This window comes from Carcharhinus amblyrhynchos, chromosome 12 (genome assembly GCF_965287045.1).
Source record: "Carcharhinus amblyrhynchos chromosome 12, sCarAmb.v2.hapA, whole genome shotgun sequence".
Lineage (NCBI taxonomy): Eukaryota > Metazoa > Chordata > Chondrichthyes > Carcharhiniformes > Carcharhinidae > Carcharhinus > Carcharhinus amblyrhynchos.
The window spans coordinates 30738221-30759192 of NC_137335.1; the positions used below are offsets into that span (position 1 = coordinate 30738221).

Here is a 20972-nt window from a genome sequence, read left to right on the forward strand (position 1 = left end):
ACACCAGTGATCATAAGGTTTAGGATTCCTATGAAAAAGGGGAAGGATAACGAAGATTAAAAATAATTAATTGGAGTAGGGTGAGTTTCAATGGGATGAGAACATATCTGGTCAAAATTGACACCCAAAACTATAAATTAATCAATGGGCTGCTTTTGAAAAGATGTTTCCAGAATTGTCAAGGTACATTCCCAAAAAGGGGCAAGATGGGACAAACAAAGATCTGTGTGACGGAGGTGGTTTACCAATGAAAGCCAGGCTTAATATAGAAATTTCAGAGAAGGGAGGAACTGTAGAGTGAGAAAAGACTGGAAGTAATGTAGAAGGAAATCCAAAAATTTTCATAGATATGCTAAAGTGGTGATATATAGAATGGTGGAGCTAATGAGGAGTCAAGAAAGTAAATCAACTTGTGGAAGACATGGCTGAGATGGAAAAGGGGCACTTTGAAACCGTTCTTTATGAAGGAAGAGAATGCTTCCAAAGTCACCAGTAAAGGAGTAAGTATCTGAGACATTGTATGGGCTAAAAACTGAGGGAGACCAGGTATTAGTCTGGCTCTACTAGAGTTAATTATTTGGAGTAGAAATTGTAGAGGGACTGGGCAGACTTCCTTCAATATGAGTGTTGTCAGAAAATCCTCTTTTTGTTTAAATAGAAAAGCCTACTATAAGTACTAGTTTAACCTTGTTCGTGGAAACGCTTTTCAAAACAATCCAGAAGTTGAACAGTCAATTGGATAAACATAGATTAAGAAATGCCAAGACAGACTTGTTATGGCTAAATTGAGCTTCATGGGGAACAAGGGTTGATGAGGGTAATATTGTTGTGGTGTACAAAATACATTCAAGCACTACACAACTTGTCAGTCCAGCACGGTGACTAAATTATTTGAATGACCGGAAACAGAATATTGATGAATTTTGGTCTTTCAGGCAGGAGGAAGTGGAGCTCCCCAGGGGTCAGTGTTGTGACCCATCTGCTCTTGATATGTATTAATGATCTAGACTTTGCTGCGCAAGACACAATTTTAAAAATTGCAAATGACACCAAACTTGGAATTATTGTGCAAGGGATGGGAAAGACTTCAAAAGACGATGCTCAGAGCAGAGATGGCTATGAGGAGATTGAGGGCTGAGGACAGGTGAATAGGAAGAAACTGTTCCCCTTGGCTGAGGGATTGATGAAGGGGGGGCATAGTTTTAGGGTAAGAGGCAGATTCAGAGGGGATTTGAGAAAAAGAAAATTCGCTGAGCGTGATGGAAATCTGGAATGCAGTGCTGGGGAAGGTAATAAAGGCCAGAAACTTTACGTTTAAAAAATACTTGGATGAGCATATGAAATATCATAACTTTCAAGGATATGGAACAAGTGCTGAAAAATGGGATTCGTGTGCCTTTAGTGATAATTATTGATGAGCCTTTGCTGTGTTGTATGACTGATTCTGAGTAAGCAGAGAAGTGACAGATGAAATTTAACACAGCAGAATGAAGTGATAGAATTTGGTAGGAAGAACAGTGAAAGGTAATATAAAATAATGGATGCAGGAGCAGAAGGACCAGGTAGCGTATGTGCACAAATTGAAGGTGACCAGGGTGGTTAAGGAAGTTTAATATACAGTACCAAAACAAGGAGGATCCAAAAAACCTTTATTTAAAAAAAGAACTGGTTCAGCCTCAACTGCAGGGCTGTGTTCTGTTGTTTGCACCACATGTCGGGGAAGACTTCAGAAAGTTTTAGAGGGGTTGCAGAAAAGATTTACAAGAATGCATCCAGGTATGAGGGACTTCAGTTATCTTGGAAAAGCTGGGGCTTCTTACAGAATAGAAGGCTGAGAGAAGATTTGGTAGAGCTGACATGTCTGGACCAAACAGTCAGGGAAAACTTCCCATTGGAGGGTTTAGGATGAATGGCTAAATGACAAGGTGACATGAGAAATGAGGCAGTTTCAAGAATGTATTTGGAATGTGGTGGACATAGATTCATTTGTGGCTTTCAAAGGCATATTAGAAAATTAACTGAAGAAAAAGAAAATGCAGGACCACAAGGGAAAGACTGGGAGTGTGATTAGCTTAGTTGCTCGCATAGGCCCCTTAATTCTAAAGTCAATGCAAATAAACTTCTGATATGGTGCAGTTCAATTCATAAAACTGAGCATCATGCAAGGAAATGTGTTGCTGTACTTGAGCATCATTTTTATGAATCCAGATATAACTGTTTTAGCAAAGTGAATATTTTGTACACTTGTGTTGGGGAGCAAGTGTTAGACATGTTTATAGAGAGATCCTGGGAATATTACCCAAGAGAATTGTTTAAGTGCAGTTGAGGAAATTTTTATTAGGAAACATGTTCATAATCTTTCTGTTAAACTGCAGATTTTTTTAATGTAGTATGTCAGATAAGATAGTGATATTGTAACATACGCATTGAGATTTTTAAATCTCATTGTTAGGAGCATGTGCAGTTGAGACAAGGAACAAATTGGATGATGAGCTGCCTAAAACAATAGTGGGGGCAACTCAGATTGGCAAAAGGTGGAAAGTGCTGTTGCACAGGGATTGATGCTGGGACAGTAATTGCTAATTATTCTTACAAACAGTTTATACTTGGGAAGTAGTAGTACATTTTCAGAATTTGACAGTGCCAAATTGGGAGATATAGCCAATAGTGTGATAGACTTGTGACAAATTTGCAGAATGGATATGAAATGGAACACATAATTTCAATATAGGCACATATGATTGCATTTTGTTAGGAAGAATAGAGGCCAGGTAATCCATAATAAGATGGATTATGCAGTGGGGTAGAGAAGGATATAGGGACTAGGGAAGGTGGAAAAAAGGTCTGCAATGATGATGCCCAAACTAAGAGAATGTTACTATCAGGAAAAACATTGAGGGGGGGAACAACTATTGTATAAACTTATAAAAGGATTAATACACACAAAATAAAATGTATTTGTTGGGGAGTGCAAAACTGGGGGTCAAATGTAAAATGTCAGTACATCATAAGAAAATTAACTTATTTAGTCAGTGAGTGATTAGAATGTAGAACTTGGTACTGCACAATATAGTTGAGGCCAGTAGTTTCTAACGATGTGTTGGTTAAGTGAATTAGCCGTGGTAAATTTGTGGAATTACGGGGATAGGAGATGGACCTGGGTAAAATACTCTTGGAGAGCTGATGAATACTTGATGCGCCAAATGGCTGCCTTCTGCCCTGTAGGGATTCTAATGGCACAGGTGCATTTGAGGGAAAGCTAGATAAACACATGATGGTGCTGGGATAGGTTGGAAAAAGCTCAATGTTTATTGAAGAATAAACCATTCTTTTGGTTTATTTTGGTGGAAACCATGAAGTGCTCATTTATAATTGCATCCATTGCAGGGTATTGGGGTTTCAGGAAACTATCTCCTGCAATAGTCCTGACTTATTTTAATTCCACATTTGAAAGCAGCACTTTATAGTTAACTTGTATCCCAAAATTACATAAATGTACAAAATACTTTTGTTATTTCACTAGTTGAATATATTTCCAGATTAGGATTGATGTAGAAAACATGACCAATTTCTGGAAATAAATTGCAGTAATATGTGTGGTTTATGCTTAAATGACCACTCAATTATTTCAATAACCAAACTGGTTACTTACATTAAGTTCTATCTATGCAACGTTGTGAGCTATGGGATGTTTCATGATGAGTTAATTGTGTTGATTAGTTTAAGCAGTAGAAATTATTGAATCAGCTTTTGTTGGATAGCTTTTGAGGCAATTCATGTGTTCTGTCATTAGAATTTTCAGTGTGACATGGTAGATAATGGTGACATTTTCATACAGCTATATTGAAGGCACTTTCTTGTTTTGGCCACTTGAAGTGTGATGAACGTCGTGCAGTTGTAGGTTTTGGTATGAAAACACTGGGGTGCCATTCTGGCGTTAACATGCATATTGCTGTGATGAGAGGAATTTAGAGGGATATATTAATAGTACAGGCTTCTATTTTTCTGTAGCATTGGTATTACCATCCCTGGTGATGGTCATATGTAATGGCTGTAAAAGGGCATCCCAAAGTCTTGTGCAGGCACATAAATAGTAAAAGGCTGGTAAAAAGATGAGCATACATAAGAGGATTAACAAATGAAGACAGAAGAGAAGCTTGGGTACAAATGAATACTTTGCATTTTTCTTTAACAAAGATGACACCCAGAACATGCTAAAAGATGAGGCAATTCATATACTAGATGGATTTAAAATTAAAAAGGTGATTTTGTATAAATTATCTCTATTTAAAAGTTAAGTTACTGAGACCAGATGAGATGCATTCAGAGGGAAATGAGTGGGAATTGCAATCACTGACCCTAATTATTCAGTTCCCCCTTGGACTGGAGTGGTCCCAGAGGACTAGAAAATTGCAAATGTTACATTCTTACTCAAAAAAAAGTGTACAGATAAACCTAGCAACCACGGGCCATTCAGTGTAACTTTGGTGGGGAACCATCTTGATTTGGGACAAAATTAAGCCGTGAACAAATGTGTGTTAAATAAGGGAACCCAGCCTGTGGCATGATGGCACAGTGATCAGCACTGCTGCCTCACAATGCCAGGGGCCTGGGTCACTGTCTGTGGGGACTCTGCATATTCTCCCTGTGTCTGCTTGGATTTTCTCTGAATGCTCAGGTTTCTTCCTACAATCCAAAGATGTGTGGGTTAAATGGATTGGCCATGTTAAATTGTCAGTTAGTGTCAGGGGGATTAGCAGGATAAATATGTGGGGTTATGGGGATAGGGCCTGAGTGGGATCATTGTCGGTGCAGGCTCGATGGGCCAAATGGCCTCCTGCGCTGAAGGGATTTTATGATTTCCTAATGTTCAACTAACTTGCTGGAGTTTTTTGAAGAGATAAAAGAGAAGGTTGATGGGGATAATGTTATTGATACCCATTTACGTTAATGGACCTGCGAGCAAAATTACAAAACTGTTGGAATTAAAAGGAACACTAGTAACATGGATACTATATTGTCTGAATGAAGGGAAACAGTAGTGATTGAATGATTTTTTTTTTCTTGTTGGAGGAATAATTGTATTTGAGTTCCCCAGAGACTTTTCCTTTTTTTATGATGCATGTTAATGACCTAGTAACTTGGTGTACAGGGTACAGTTTCAAAGTTTGTGAATGGCATGAAGTTTGAAAGCACTGTAAAGAGCATAATGTAGAATTCCGAAAGGGTGTAGACAGATTGGTGGAAATGGTGGGCCAGGTGATGGATTAGGTTTAATACTGTGTTGGAGCCAAAGTGAGATCCATGAGGGGTGGAGGACTAGAAAGATTGGAGTCATGGAAGATGGCAGGGCAGGTTGACTGAACAGTTATTAAAGCAAAAATCTTGGCCAGAACTTTGCATCCAGTTCTGTCTGCTGAACTTTAGGAAGGATTGGCATTAGAGGGGTTGCAGGAAGGTTCCTAATGGTTCCAGGGTTGACGAACTCCATTTAAGGTAGATTAGCGCAGTTGGGACTGTTTTCTTTAAAGAAAAGAACAAAAAGCAAAAGGGAACAATACAGGAACATGTCCTTTGGCCCACCAAGCCTGCAACGATCATGTTTTCCTATCTAGACCAACTGCTTGTATCCCTCTATTCCTGCCTGTTCATGCGTTTATCCAGATAAGTCTTAAATGTCACTAACGTGTTTGCCTCAACCACTTCACTTGACGTGCATTCCAGGCCCCCACCAATCTATGCCCCTCATAATTTTATAAACTTCTATCAGGTTGCCCCTCAGCCTCTGTCTTTCCAGAGAGAACAATCTCAGTTTATTCAATCTGTCAAAGAACAAAGAAAATTACAGCACAGGAACAGGCTCCTCGGCCCTCCAAGCCTGCACCAACCATGCTGCCCAACTAAACTAAAACCCCCTACCCTTCCGGGAACCATATTTCTCTATTCCTATCCTATTCATGTATTTGTCCAGATGCCCCTTAAAACTCACTATCATATCTGCTTCAATGCCTCCCCCGGCAGCAAGTTCCAGGCACCCACCACCCTCTGTGTTTTAAAATAAAACTTGCCTCGTGCGTCTCCTTTAAATGTTACCTCTCGCACCTTAAACCTATGCCCTCTAGTAATTGACCCTTGCACCTGGGAAAAAGCTCCTGACTATCCACTCTGTCCATGCCACTCATCTTGTAGACTTCGATCAGGTCACCCTCAACCTCCATCGTTCTAGTGAGAACGGACCAAGTTTCTCCAACCTCTCCTCATAGCTAATACCCTCTGTACCAGGCAACATCCTGATCAAACCTTTTCTGTACTCCCTCCAAAGCCTCCACGTCCTCTTGGTAGTACAGCGACCAGAATTGGATGCGTTTTTCCAAACGTATAACCAATATTTTACATAACTAGAATACTTTGCCAAAGGTTGAAAAGAGTTTAATAAATGTATTCAAAATCATTCAGGGCCTGTACAGTGTGTGGGAAGAAAATTTCCCCATTCAAGAATAAAGAGGCTTGGATCTGTAATTGGCAAAGGAAGCAAAAGTCATATGAAATGTTTTTCTCAAGACGAGTGGTTAGGGTTTGGAATGCTCTGCCTCGAGTGCAGTGTAGGCATTCAAAGGGGAATTAGACCTGAAAAGGAAGAATATGCAGGTTACAGGGAACGATAATAGGTGAGATGCTTGTTCAGAGAGTTGGTTCGGACACAGACGCAATGGGTCAAATGGCCTCCTTTTGTGCTGTAACAATTCTGTATTGGTGTGAGGTGCTCATTCAGAGAGCTGATGCAGATGCAATGGGTCAAATGGTTTCCTTATGTGCTGTAACAATTCTGTGACTGTGTAGATTATAATCTTTATAAACTTTCTTTCAGATAGCAGAATGACTAATGAAGAACCTCTCCCAAAGAAGGTAAGCTCAGAAAATAACTATAAATATGTTGTACCCCATTACTTATAGTTAGCAGTAACTAATCAAATGTCTTGTTTCACAATAGGTTCGCTTAAGTGAATCAGATTTCAAAACCCTATCCCGAGATGACTTGTGTTCCAGGTACTGCTTTGCAAAAATAAAATTTGACTGGGAGTAATTGTTGAATACACATCAAACATTTATGTGACCTTTTATTCACTTATAACATAGCATCATTTATTGTGAGGGGCATTGATTACAATTGTTATGCTTCAGCTGTATAGGGAAGGCATTGATGAGACCACATCTGGGGTAGTGTGTGTAGTATTGGTCTACTCATTTAAGAAAATATGTAAGTGCATTAGAAGCAGTTCAGAGAAGGTTTACTAGATTAATACACGAAACAAGCAGGTCGTCTTTGAGGAAAGATTAGGTTTGAGTCCATTAGCATTTAGAGGAACAAGACTGATTATTTGAAACCTTTAAGATCCTGAGCAATATAGCCAGAGTGGATATAGAGAGGGTGTTTCCCCTTGTCAGAGATTCTCTGCCTGTTGAAGTGGTGGAGGCTAGTCACGGGTAGATAGGTTTCTGATAGACAAGGGAATTAAGGGTTATGGAGAGAAAGCGGGAAAGTGGAACTGATCCACTCAGATCAGCCATGATCTTATTGAATGGCGGGGCAGGCTCGAAGGGCTAGATGGCCTACTCCTGCTCCTATTTCTTATGTTCTTATCTGCCTGTCAAAAATGTAGCAGCAGTCCGTGACAGCTTTGGTAGGAGCAATCATCGCACAGTCCTCGTGGTGATATTAAGAATGCCCTCATTCATGTTGCATGGCACTGTGCTAAATAACATGATTGCAGATAGGTATAGCAACTGAACTGGGCATCCGTGTGGCACTGTGGGCCACCTGCCATAGCAGAACTGTATTTGACCACAGTCTGTAACCTCACGGACCAGAAAATCCCTCATATCACCATTATCATCAAGCCAGGGGATCAACACTGGCTCAATGAAGAGTGCAGGAAAGCACTTCAGGAGCAGCAACAGGCTGTGGGCGGCATGATACCATAGTGATTAACACTGCTGTTTCACAACTCCAGGGACCTGGGTTCAATTCCTGGCTTGGGTCACTGTCTGTGTGGAGTTTGCACGTTCTCTTCGCATCTATGTGGGTTTTCTCCCACAGTCCAAAGATATGCAGGTTAGGTTGATTGACCATGCTAAAATTGCCCTTAGTGTCCTGAGATGTGTAGGTTAGAGGGATTAGCAGGGAAATATGTAGGGATATGGAGGTAGGGCCTGGGTGGGATTGTGATTGGTGCAAATGGGCAAATGTGATCAGTGGGCCAAATGGCCTCTTTCTGCACTGTAGGGTTTCTATGGTTCAGGCATACTTAAAAATTAGATGTCAAGTTATGCGATCCTACAACCAATTGAAGCTCTACGGTCTTGTCAGATCTAGTCCAAAATGATGTTTGCCAATTAAACAACTAATGGGAAGAGAAGGAGTCTTCACAATATCTCATCCATATTGATTGGCATGCCCAGCACACCAGTGCTAAAGACAAGGCTGAAATGTCTGCAACCAAGCCAAGTGCTAAGTCTGCCTGAGATTCCCAACATCACAGATGCCAGTCTTCAGCTAATTTCATTCATCTTGGTGTTTAGCACTGCTGCCACATGGCACCAAGGCCCTGGATTCGATTCCCAGCTTGTGTCACTGTGTGGAGTCTGCACATTCTCCCTGTATCTGCATGGGTTTCCCCCCACAGTCCACAGATGTGGGGGTTAGGTAGATTGGCCGTGCTAAATTGTCCCTTAGTATCAGGGGGATTAGCAAGAGTTGTGGGGATAGGGCATAGGTGGGATTGTGGTTGGTGCACACTTGATGGGCCAAATGGCTTCATTCTGCTCTGTAGGGATTCAATGAACTGAAAACATTGGATACTATATTGATTTCAAAGGCTTTGTTCCCTGAGAACATTCTAGCAATGGTAATAAAAAGACCAGAACTAACCACATCCCTAAACCCTTCTTGTACAACTAGTGCTGGCATCGACACTGCAGTGTGGAAAATTGACTGGGTGTGTCCCGTTGACAAAACCAGCCTGTCGGTCTACGCTCTCCATTGTCAGCGAAGTGGTCATTGGTGTTATCAAGCAGTATTTACTTGCTTAATGACCTACCACTCGCTTCTGGAGCACATCAGTTTTGGTCCAGATGTTGATAAAAGAGCTCAACTCTTGAAGTGGAAGTGGCTGCCGTTAGGACATTTGACTGACTGTGTTCTCAATGAGGCCACGAGGTGAGGGGCGGGGGGGGCAGAAGCAAACTCTCCACTGGTCATACCTAGCACAGAGGAACCAGAAGCAAGATTAGGCCTTTCAACTCTGCTCCGCCATTCATTTTGATCATGATTGATCATCAAATTCAGTATCCTGATCCTGTCTTCCGTGAATATCCCTTGATCCCTTTACCCCAAGAGCTATGTCATAGTCATATCTAATTTCTCCTTGAAATTGCCTCACTACTTTCTGTGGTGAATTCCTCAGATTCACTACTCGCTGTTAGGTGAAGAAATTTCTCCTCACCTTAGTCCTAAAAGATTTGGCCCTTATCCTCAAACTGAACCCCTCTCCACTATAGAGAACACTTTCTAATCCTGTTAGAATTTTAAGTTTGTATAAGATCCCCTCTCGTTCGTCTAAAGCCCAGAGGATATAATCCTAACCAGCTAATCTGCTCATATGATAGGTTTACCAGGCTGATTTTTGGGATGGCAGGTCTTTGTTACACTCCCTCTGTAGCAAGGACATCCTTGCTCAGATAAGGACAGCAAAACTCTCCAATACTCAAGGCCTCACCAACACCCTGTTTGTACAATTGCAATAAAACATCCCTATCCCTATACTGAAATCCTCTTGCAATGAAGGCTAACTTCACTTACCTTTTTTACTGCCTGCTATAAGTTTCAGCAACTTACGCACGAGGACACCAAGAGTTTAAAGTTTATCTATTTGTCACAAATTGGCTTGCATTAACACTGCAATGAAGTTACTATGAAAATCCCCTAGTTTCCACACTTTGGTGCCTGTTTAGTCACTGAGAGAGAATTTAGCAGGGCCAATGCACCTAACCAGCGTGTCTTTTGGACTGTGGGAGGAAACTGGAGCACATGGAGGAAACCCAGGGAGAACATGCAGACTCCACACAGGCATTGACCCAAGCTGGGAATTGAACTCTGGTTCCTGGTGTTGTGAGACAGTGGTGCTAACCACAGTGCCGCCATACCGCCCAGATCTTGCTGATCCACCTCTCAATTTGTACCCATTCAAGTAACAATCTGTCTTCCGATCATTACTATTGAAGTAGATAACTTCACGTTTATTCGCATTATACTGCATCTGACTTACATATGCCCGTTCATTCAACCTGTCCAAATCACACTGAAGCATCTGTGCAGCCTGCTAACAGCTGACCCCAGCCAACTTTGTATCATATGCAAATTTGGCAATTAAAATATTATTTTCATCTTCCATTGTATCTTAATATTTGGGAGGTTAAACTGAACAGTAAGGATTCTAGCACAGATACCTGCAGTACCCCATTAATCACTGCCTACCATTCAGGAAAAAACCCATTTATGTCAACTCTCTGCTTCCTGTCTGCTAACCAGCTTTCTACCCATCTCAAGACTCTACCCACAATCCCACGCGCTTTAACTTATTCTACTATGTGAAATGTTTTTAAAAGCCTTCTGAAAGTCTAAATAAACTATATCCACTAGTTCTCCTTGGTAATCCCTACTAGTTACATCTTCAAAGAATTGCAATAGATTTGTCCTGCGTGGATTTCCCCTTTGTAAATCCATATTGACTTTGTCTAATGCTGAGCTATGAAATCATTGATGGATTCCAGCAACTTCCCCAGAACTGATGTTAGGCTCATTGGTCTTTAATTCCTTGTTTTCTCGCTACCTCCCTTTTTGAATAGCAGGCTATCTTCTAATCTGTAGGAACTAGTCCAGAGAATTATGGAAAATGACCACCAGTGGATTTACTATTCTCAGGGCTACTTCCTTAAATATTCTGGGATGAAGATTATCAGGCCCTGGGAATTTATTGACCTTCAATTTCCACAAAACAATTTCTCTACTAATACTGATTTTCTTCAGCTCCTCACTAAAACTTGTTTCCCTCATAACTTATGGTCCATTATTTGGGTCGTCTTTTGTGAAGACAAGCAAAGTATGAATTTAGTCCCTCTGCCATTTCATTGTTCCCCATTATGATTTTTTTTCATTTCTGACTAAGGGACCTACATTTTGTTTTTGTCAATCTTTTTTTCTCTTTACATACCTATGCAAACTTTTCCAGTCAGCTTTTTATGTTCCTACTGGCTTGCTTTCATACTGTACTTCCCCCTTTAATCAATCCCTTGGTCCTCCTTTGCTGAATTTTAAACTCCTTCCAGTCCTCATTGTTTTTGCTGATGGGAATGCTTCTTCTTTGAATCTAATACTATCTCTAATTTCCCTTGTAATCCACGATTTGGCCACAGTTCCCTTACCACTCTTGTGTCAAACAGGAATAAACAACTTCTGTAGATCATCCTTTTTAAAGGTAAGGATCAAATTGAGTGGAAATTGAAGTCTGGAGATTAATCAGGTGAGCCACAGGAGGAGGTTTATTTCAGAATTCAAATTTAACTGTGTATTGAGGCGAAATTTGAACCTGAAACCCCAGAGCAATACTCTAGTGGTTTACCAGCTCAGTGACATTCCTCACGAGACCACAGGAGGAAGCCACTTCTGGTTGTTGTGGTTGAAAATGGCTGTTGTCCCAGAACATCGCTGCTGGAGAATCTCAGCAAATCTAATAGCACCAGTGGAGAGAGAATAGAGCCAACGTTTTGAGTCAGGATGACTTTCCTAACTATTCTCTAGCTCTCTTCTCTCCACAGATGCTGTCAGACCTGCTCAGATTTTCCAGCATTTTCTGTTTCCAGCTGTTTGTTTCAGATTCGAGCATCCACAGCATTTGCTTTTAATATTGCTGACGGAGTTCCTCAGGGTAGCGTTCTAGGCCCAGTCATGTTCAGCTGCTTCATCAGTGACATTCCTACTGTCATAAACTCAGAAGTGAGAATGTGCAATGTTCAGTTGTGTTCAGTATAACTCGGATACTCGCAGTTTGTGTTCATATACAGCAAGACCTTGAGCTGTTAAGGGGCAAGTAATGTTTCCGAGAGTCAAAACATCTTTTCTCCATCAATATCCTGGGAGCCATCATTGAGCAGAAACTAAAATGGGCCAGCCATACAAATACTGTGACGACAAGAGCAGGTCAGAGGTTGGGAATCATCTGGCCAGTAAATCGTCTCTACCCAAACTATCCAAAGCAGCTGCCTGCTGTTTACAGACACAATAGGGTTGTGATGAAATACTGTCCATTTTCCTGGATGAGTGCAACTCCAACAACACTCAAGAAACTTGATGCCATCCAAGGAAAAGCTGCCTGCTTGATTGGCAGCTAACCTCATTTTTCTCTGTGGTCATTCTCTTCCTTCACCCCCAGAAGTGGTCAGTGGTGTCAGGTTTGCAGGTGTAACCCCCAAGTGCTCATCCTGTTTCCCTTTGGAATAATTAATTTGTTTCCATTTCTGCTGCATCCTCTAGTTCTTGTAGCGTTAGCTAAAAGTACATGGTTTTCCTGATTCTGTTTACCTTATCCAAACCTGTCAAAACCTTGTATACTTCAGTCAGATTTCCTCTTCGTCCCCTTTTACTCCAAGGAGATTAATTCCACTTTTCCAACCAACCTTTAAGTAAGTCCCTCCCTGGGACTATTCTGGTAAATCTCTGCACCCTCTCCTCACATCCCCCCCTAAAGTATGGTGAGCAGAACTGGACACAAAGGTTCCAACTGGAGCAAACCAGAGCTTTAAAAAGGTTCAGCATAACTTCCCTGCTTTTGTTCTTGATTTGTGAAGGCCAAGATCCTGAAGAACTCGTATGTTCTGCCACTTTCAAAGATTTGATGCACATGAAGCCTAGTTCCCTCTGTTCCTGCATACTCTTTTAGAACTGACATTAAATCTGAATTGCTTCCCCCTTGACCCTCTGCCAAAATGCTTTGCATCATCACATCTGCAACTTGCCTGACCATTCAGCTAGCCTTTCTATCGTGTTGTAGGTAATTTGTATCATCCTCACTGTTTGCTGTTCCTCCAAGTTTTGGTATCGTTGGTAAATTTTGAAATACTACTGTATTCAAATATCCATAAGATATAGGAGCACAATTAAGCCATTTGGCCCATCAAGTTTGCTCTGCCATTCAGACATGTTGATATGATTCTCATCCCCATTCTCCTGCTTTCTCCCTATAACCCTTGATCCCCTTATCGATCAAGGAACTATATCCCTGTCTTAAAGATACTCAGTGACCTGGCCTTCTGTGGCAATGAGTTCCACAGATTCACCACCCTCTGGGTGAAGAAATTCCTCCTTATTTCAGTTTTTAAGGAGCATCCTTTCACTGAGGTTGTCCCTTCGAGTTCTAGTTTCTCCCACTAATGGAAACACCCTCTCCACTTCCACACTATCTTGGCCTCTTAGTATTCTGTAAGTTTCAATTAGATCCCCCTTCATCCTTCTAAAGTCCATTGAGTATAGGCCCAGATTCCTCCACACTCCTCATATGACAAGATTTGATGCACATGTAGCCCAGTTAATTCTGGAATCATTCTTGTGAACTTCCTCCAAGGAAAGTCATCTTCCTTGGGCATGGGGCCCAAAACTGCTCACAATATTCCAAATGGGGTCTGACCAGAGCCTAAGCAGTCATTCTGCAGCCTCCTCACTTTCTCAACACTATGTCCCTCTACATATCATTGTGTCATCCACAAATTTAGCAACCATGCCCTCCGTTCCATCTTCCAGATCATTAATGTATATGGTGAAAAGTTGAGGTCCCAACACTGATCCATGTGGAATACCACTAGTCACTGGTTGCCATCCTGAAAAGAGCCCCCTTATTCTCACTCTCACCTTCTGTCTGTCATTGAATCCAATAGTCAGCCAATCTTCTGTCCTTGTTAGTACCTTGCCTCTAACACCATTGCCTCTTAGCAGCCTCCTGTAAGGCACCTTGTCAAAGGCTTTTTTGGAAATCCAAATAAATCGTGTCCACTGGCTCTGCTTTCCCTAACTTTTTTGTTACCTCCTCGAAGGATACTAACAAATTTGTCAGACGTGACCTCCTTTGACGAAGCCATGCTGACTCATCCTATCTTACCAGGCATTTCCAAGTATTCTGCAATTTCTTTCTTAATGATGGACTCCCAAGATCTTGCCCACAACTGAGGTCAGGCTAACTGGCTTATAATTTCCCATCTTCTGCCCCTCTCCCTTAAACAGGAATTTATATATAACAAAGCAGTACTCCTAGTCCTCAACCTTTGGTCACATTGCTAACTACTATCTGCCAGTCTGAATAATACCATGAATTGCAGTATTTTTCCTTAAGCCAATATTTTATCCGATTCAACACTAACTCTCCTGTTGCATGGGCCTCAGTTTTGTTTGCCAGCCTTTTATGCGGTTCTTTGTCAAATGCTTTCTTAAAATCTGTGTACATTCATCAATTTCCCTAGTTATTTGATCAAAATTCAGTTGGATTAGTCAAGCAAGATCTGACTTTTACAAATCCTGCTGTCAGTATTTAACTTAAAATTCTTCCAATCTCTGATTATCTCTCTTTCCCTTTGATCATTTCTAAAACCCCATCCGCTATTGATAAACTAACTGACCTCTGGTTGCTAGCACTGTTCCCACACCAAATATGGATGTCACATTTGCGACACTCCAGTTCTCTGACATGTTTCTCACATATCTAGGAAATATGATCTGTTGTCAGATTCCTCCTCAGTAAATGCTAATACAATGTGTACATTATGCATTCTAGCTTTGTCTCATCCTTCATTCTATGCCCCTAATCGGACCCAATTGACCTTCTCCAGATAGGAAAATAGTTATGTGTCAGTAAAAGATAATTGGGTTTCTTTTTATGTTGACTGTCATACTAAAATCCCATATCACAATTCAATAACACAATAGTTCTTGCATTTCTGTGGTTTATAGTAACATAGGACTTGGGAGCAAGTGTAGACCATTCAGCCCTTTGAATCTGCTCCACCAACCATTAAGATCATCACTGACCTGATTTGTATCTCAACTCAACTTTGCTGTCATATGAGTAGTGTGGAGGAGTCTGGGCCTGTACTCAATGGACTTCAGAAGGATGAAGGGAGATCTAATTGAAACTTACAGAATACTAAGAGGCCAAGATAGTGTGGACATGGAGAGGGTGTTTCCATTAGTGGGAAAAACTAGAACACGAGCGGACAACCCTGTGCTCCTTTGTCTATTACAAATCTGTCCGACACTTCTTGAATAAATGCAACCTCAATTTCACATTCTAATAATCCTTTTTTTTTAAGAGAAAAAAATTCTGCTCACCTCCAACTTGAATTTCTTCTTAAACTGTGTCCTCTGGTATCTACCATATTACATCCCCATAGGATTTTATGGTTCAATAAGATCATCTTTCAGTCTTCTAAACTCCAAAGAGTATAGGCCTTTCAATTTTCTTTTATAAGATATGCCCCTCATGCCAGGAATGAGTCAAGTAAAATTTCTCAACTGATGACGCAATTGTACCATTTCTTTCCGAAGGAAACCAAAACTGTACATGGTATTCCAGATTCAACCTCTCAAAGCATTGTACAGCTGCAGTAAAACTTCACTACTTTTATATTCCATTCCTCTTGCAATAAATGCCAACATTCCAGATGCCTTCCTCATCACATGCTGTGCCTGTATACTAATATATTGTCATTCATGGACATCTGGATTCCCTACCACTGTGTTCTGCAATCTCTATCCATTTCAGTAATATACAGCTCTTCTATTCTTGCAGCCAAAGTGGGCAAGTTTGTATTTTCTCACATCATATATCCTCTGCCAAATTTCTGGCTACTCATTTAACCTGTCCATATCTCTCGGTAGACACTCTACCACATCGTGATAACTTGTTTTCCTACCTATTCTGGTTACAATCACCAGCAACCAAACATTTAGTCCCCTTGTCCAAATTGCTGATGTAGATTAAAAATAGTTGAAGCCCCAGCACTGATCCCTGTGGTGCTCCATTTGTTGCAACTTGCCAACCTGGTAAAGGCCTATTTATCCCTTGTTTCTGCTGCTTGTGAAAATATTATCCTCCTTTCTGTGCAGATATGTCCCTCTCTTTCTCATGCTATTCGTTGATCGATACTTGATTGTAACTTTTTTGCTTATCAATGTCAGGAGCACAATTAACAGTGGAAATTTTGGGCTCTTCCCCCAAAGACTGTTGACACAAGGTCAATTTGAAATTTAAAATCTGAGATTGGTTGATTTTCATTACACAAAATTCACAATCAAATTTTGTAAATTAAATTGCATATCCACCATATTTACTTAGATGGTGTAAGAAGCTCAAGAGGGTGAATGACATTGCTTCTGTTCCCATGTTCAAATTGGATTGTATGTGCTAATGTAACTACTTTGGTTTTTACTTGCGTTTGCCAAGGAAATGGTTAAGTATCTTAACATGTGGTTCCCTTCCTTCCTTTAGATGGAAACAGCAAGAAGTCTATGTGCATGCGTTAGAGACCAAGTGTTCAGAGCTGAGCTGTAAGTTAATTTACTTTGCTTGTAACTAACAACAAAAATATCTGTTTAAATCAAAATAGTTACAGAAGATTGGTAATTGGGTCGTGTCACCAGTTGCCTAAACTTGGAGATTTGTTTTACTTGTGCAATGAAGATGAATTCTGGGGTTTTGGTTCTTGATTAAGTGGCACTTGTATACTTTGAGTAGTCTTTTCCATTTCGTCAAGTCAGCTGCAAAACCTGTTGGATGTAGTTTTTTTTGTTGTCAGGAAGTCAGCATAGCAACACAATAGCATGTTAGAAAACTTGTAGCTTGAGCTTTCAGATAATCCAGTTGTTGGTAAATGGGCAAGAAAAATATAGAAACATAGAAAAGGAGTAGGTCATTCGATCCTGCTCTACTGTTCAGTATGATCATGGCTGATTTGCTGCCTCAATGCCATTACTCCCGTGCTCTCCCCATATCCACTGATAGATACAATGTAGAAATCTACCCATTTCCTCCTTGAATGTATTTGAGGGCAGCTTTCCTTCCCTAAAGGACATTAGTAAACCAGATGGGTTTTTATGACGATTGACAATGGTTTTGTGGTCATTACACTTCTAATTCCAGATTTTTATTGAATTCAAATTTCACCATCTGCTATGGTGGAATTTGAACCTGGGTCCCCAGAGCATTACCTTGAATATCTGAATTACTAGTCCAGTGACCGCTATCACTATCACTGCCTCCTCAAATCTTGACCATATGTCCTTGTGGAGAGTCCTCTGGAGCTTGCCAACACAACAGCATTTCACCTCGTTTTCAAAAGCACTTTTTTGATTTAAAAATTTTTCCAACCAGATGTGTAAATCCCATAATGGAATCATGAATTCTCTCAGGAGGCCATTTGACCCCTCGTATATCCATTGGGGGGGGGTTAATTTTATTCAGGTGGTGGGACATTAACTAAAAACTCAGCCAGACGGTGAAGGAAACAATATTGGAGCCTATTTTTATTCACCTACAAATTACGTTTAGAGTCAGGCATTGCATGCTATGCACTTCCAATCAACAACCACACGCCCAGCCTGTTTGTCGTATGTAAAAATAGGAACTTTAAACACTTCTCTCAATCTCCTCTTAACCTTATCTGCAACAAGGCAAGCAACCCAAGCTTCTCCATTCTAGCCAAATAACTAAGAATTCCTTCCTGGAATGATTCTGGTAATTCTCTTCGGTATCTTCATCATAGCTTTTGTATCCCTCCCAAAGCATACTGTCCAGAATTGGAAACAACTCTCCAGCTGGGAATGAACTATTGTTTCATATAGGTTTTGCCAACTTCCTTGCTTTTGTTGACAGTTTTTCTGTTTTTAAAGCCCAAGATCAGTTCACTGCTTTGTCAATCTCAAAATCTTGTATGTTTCAGGAGGTGACTTGACTGAAGCATAAAAGATCCTGAGGGGTCTTGACAGGGTGGATGTGGAAAGGATGTTTCCTCTTGAGAGAATCTAGAACTAGGATTATTGCTTAAAAATAAGGGGTCACCCATTTAAGACTGAGAATTTTTTTTTGCGGGTTTGGAGGCTTCTAAACACTCTTCTTCAAAAGGTGATGGTTGCAGAATTGTTAAATATTTTTAAGGCAGAGGTGGATAGATTCTTGATGGGTTATCAAGATTAGATGGGAATATAGAGTTGAGGTTACAATCAGATCCACCATAGTCTTTAATGTCAGAGCAGACTCAAAGGGCTGAGTGACCTATGTCTGCTCCAAATTCATATGTTTGCAACCTCTTGCCACCTTAAATGATTTGTGCAAAAACACCCCCAGGTCTTCTTGTTTTGCATGTCCTTTAAAATTCTAGAATTTAGTATGTATTATCTCACTCTTACCTTGTGTATTTCTACATCAAATATCATACGTCTGCCCATTCCATCCACCCGTCTGTTCTCTTGAAGTATATTGGGCGGCATGGTAGCGCAGTGGTTAGCACTGTTGCTTCATAGCCCCAGGGACCTGGGTTCGATTCCCGGCTCAGATCACTGTCTGTGTGGAGTTTGCACATTCTCCTCGTGTCCGTGTGGGTTTCCTCCGGGTGCTCCGGTTTCCTCCCACACTCCAAAGATGTGCGGGTTACGTTGATTGGCCGTATTAAAATTGTCTCTTAGTGTGCTAGGATGCTTAGGTTAGAAGGATTAGCAGATAAAGTATGTAGGGATATAGGAGTGGGGCCTGGGTGGGATTGTGGTCAGTGCTGATTCGATGGGCTGAAGGGCCTCTTTCTGCACTGTAGGATTCTATGATTCTATATTATTTTTCCCACTTATTTCCAGTTTCCATATCAGCTGCAAATTTCGAAATTGTGCCTTTTGTGATTTATATACCAAAAACAACTGAACCTTGGAGACACTGCCCCAGTCTGAAAAGAGCATTCTTTGGAAATCTACATTTTTAAGTCGCTTAGCCGTTTTTATCCTTGCTGCTGCCTCATTTATCCCATGAGCTTCAACTTTAATAACAAATCTAGTATGTTGTACTCTTGAAAGTGCACAGTATCAAATGCACTGCACTCGTTCACCCTCTTTACCACGTTTTAAAGCTCAACCAAATACAGTTTGTCATCAAAACTGACTGTCCTTTAATAGTCCACATTGATAAAAGCCTCCCAGCTACCAACGTTAAGCTAATTTCCCCATAATTGCCAGATTTATCTTTCTCCCCTATTTTGAACAAGGTTATCACATTTGCAATCCTCATCCTTTTGGCATCTGTATCTGATGAGGATTAAACAATAGTGGCAATTTGCAATTTCTACTTTATGGGGCTGCGTCCCATTTGGACTGCCAGCCTTTACCATCTCTTAATATATATTTTATCTCAAAGTGCCCCCTGCAATCTTGTCATTTAGCATTTTTGGCCAAATCCTGTATTTTGATAAGTGGTTGCTTGTACTTCAGCCATGCCTCTGCTCCTCAATCATAAACATTTTGCTGTTAATATGCCTGCAGCAAACCTTGGTGTTTTTTTTAAAAATACATTTAGTTACCAATTTATGTCTTACTCTCTTTTTGTCCTTTTTAATTTCCTTTCTGACTTCTCTACCTTTTTATTCAGTCTGCTTCTTCCTTGCATTAGAGTTAATCTCAATCATTTGCCCCCTTGTTTGGGAATGCACTGAGTGTCCCCAAACCCTAAAGTCTACATGTTGTTCAATTAGATTTCTGCTGCGAGTCTTTGATTCCAATTTTCATGAGCCAGATCTCCCCTCAATTCACTGAAATTATCCCTTCCTTAATTAAATGCTTTAGAGCATAGAACACTACAGCACAAACAGGCCCTTCGGCCCACGAGTTGCGCCGATCACATCAACACCTATCTATAACCCCCAATCCCATAAAACGCCATATACACATCCAGAAGTCTTTTAAAAGACCCCAGCGAGTTTGCCTCCACCACCACTGATGGCAGCCGATTCCATTCACTCACCACCCTCTGAGTGAAAAACTTACCCCTTCATTATAGATATAAATGATCTAAATCATACATATGATATGAATCATATGATCACTATCCCTGAAGTGCCAAATATATGGTGATGCATTTGGCAGGGATAAAGCCCACTTATTCCTTGGAAAATATAAACATACTTGGATGGCAGAGCAAAGGGATCTAGAATTCAGATTCACAAATCATTAAAAGTACCAACCAATCAAGTTAACTAAACCATGAAAATGGAAACAAAATGTTTATTCCTAGAGAAAAAGAATTCAAAAGCAGTGAAGTTATGTTAAATAAAAACAGAAAAGTCTGACAGTCTGTGGAGAAAGAGCGAACTCTTCAGTTTTAATGAAGGATCATAATATGAAGATTAGGCCACATTTGGTGAAAGTTCTAATCTCCACGTTCCATTTTGCTATAGTTTTATATTTTTCAGTTGTTTTTGCATTAGCAGTAAGAGGTGAATTTGAGGATGAGCAATTATCATTTCTCCATACGATCACCTTTGTTAGTATTGAGGCTGAATTTGATTGTTACGTTTAGTCATTTTCATTCTTCAACCCAAAATGAACCTCTTATTTTCCTTGCCACAACCATACATTGAATTGTATTGACATTGAATAATGTGAATTAAATCTATGCCTTGGATTTTTAAATCATAAAAGCTGCATGAAAATTGGTGTACGCATGACTTTTATGATAAAATAAATCTAAACTGGAGATGCTGCTTTCAGAAACTGACTTCAAATCCAAACTCAGAACAAGCCAGACATATAGAATCATAGGAAAAAAACTACGCACAAACAGGCCCTTTGGCCCACAAGTTGCACCAATCACATCTCTCCCTACTACGTTTACCTA

The 20972-nt window shown here is 40.5% G+C and overlaps 1 protein-coding gene across 3 annotated transcripts in view; it reads left to right on the plus strand.

Moving 5' to 3' along the window:
- The window catches only part of wtap (WT1 associated protein), a 55588-nt gene that overhangs the window by 3551 nt on the left and 31065 nt on the right, over positions 1 to 20972 (plus strand). For all 3 annotated transcript variants that reach the window (XM_080200311.1, XM_080200310.1, XM_080200312.1), the window contains exons 2-4: positions 6869 to 6906; positions 6992 to 7047; positions 16590 to 16648. In XM_080200311.1, coding sequence (XP_080056437.1) covers positions 6877 to 6906; positions 6992 to 7047; positions 16590 to 16648 — 145 coding nt within the window. In that variant the 5' untranslated portion in view covers positions 6869 to 6876. The remainder of the gene's footprint in view (positions 1 to 6868; positions 6907 to 6991; positions 7048 to 16589; positions 16649 to 20972) is intronic.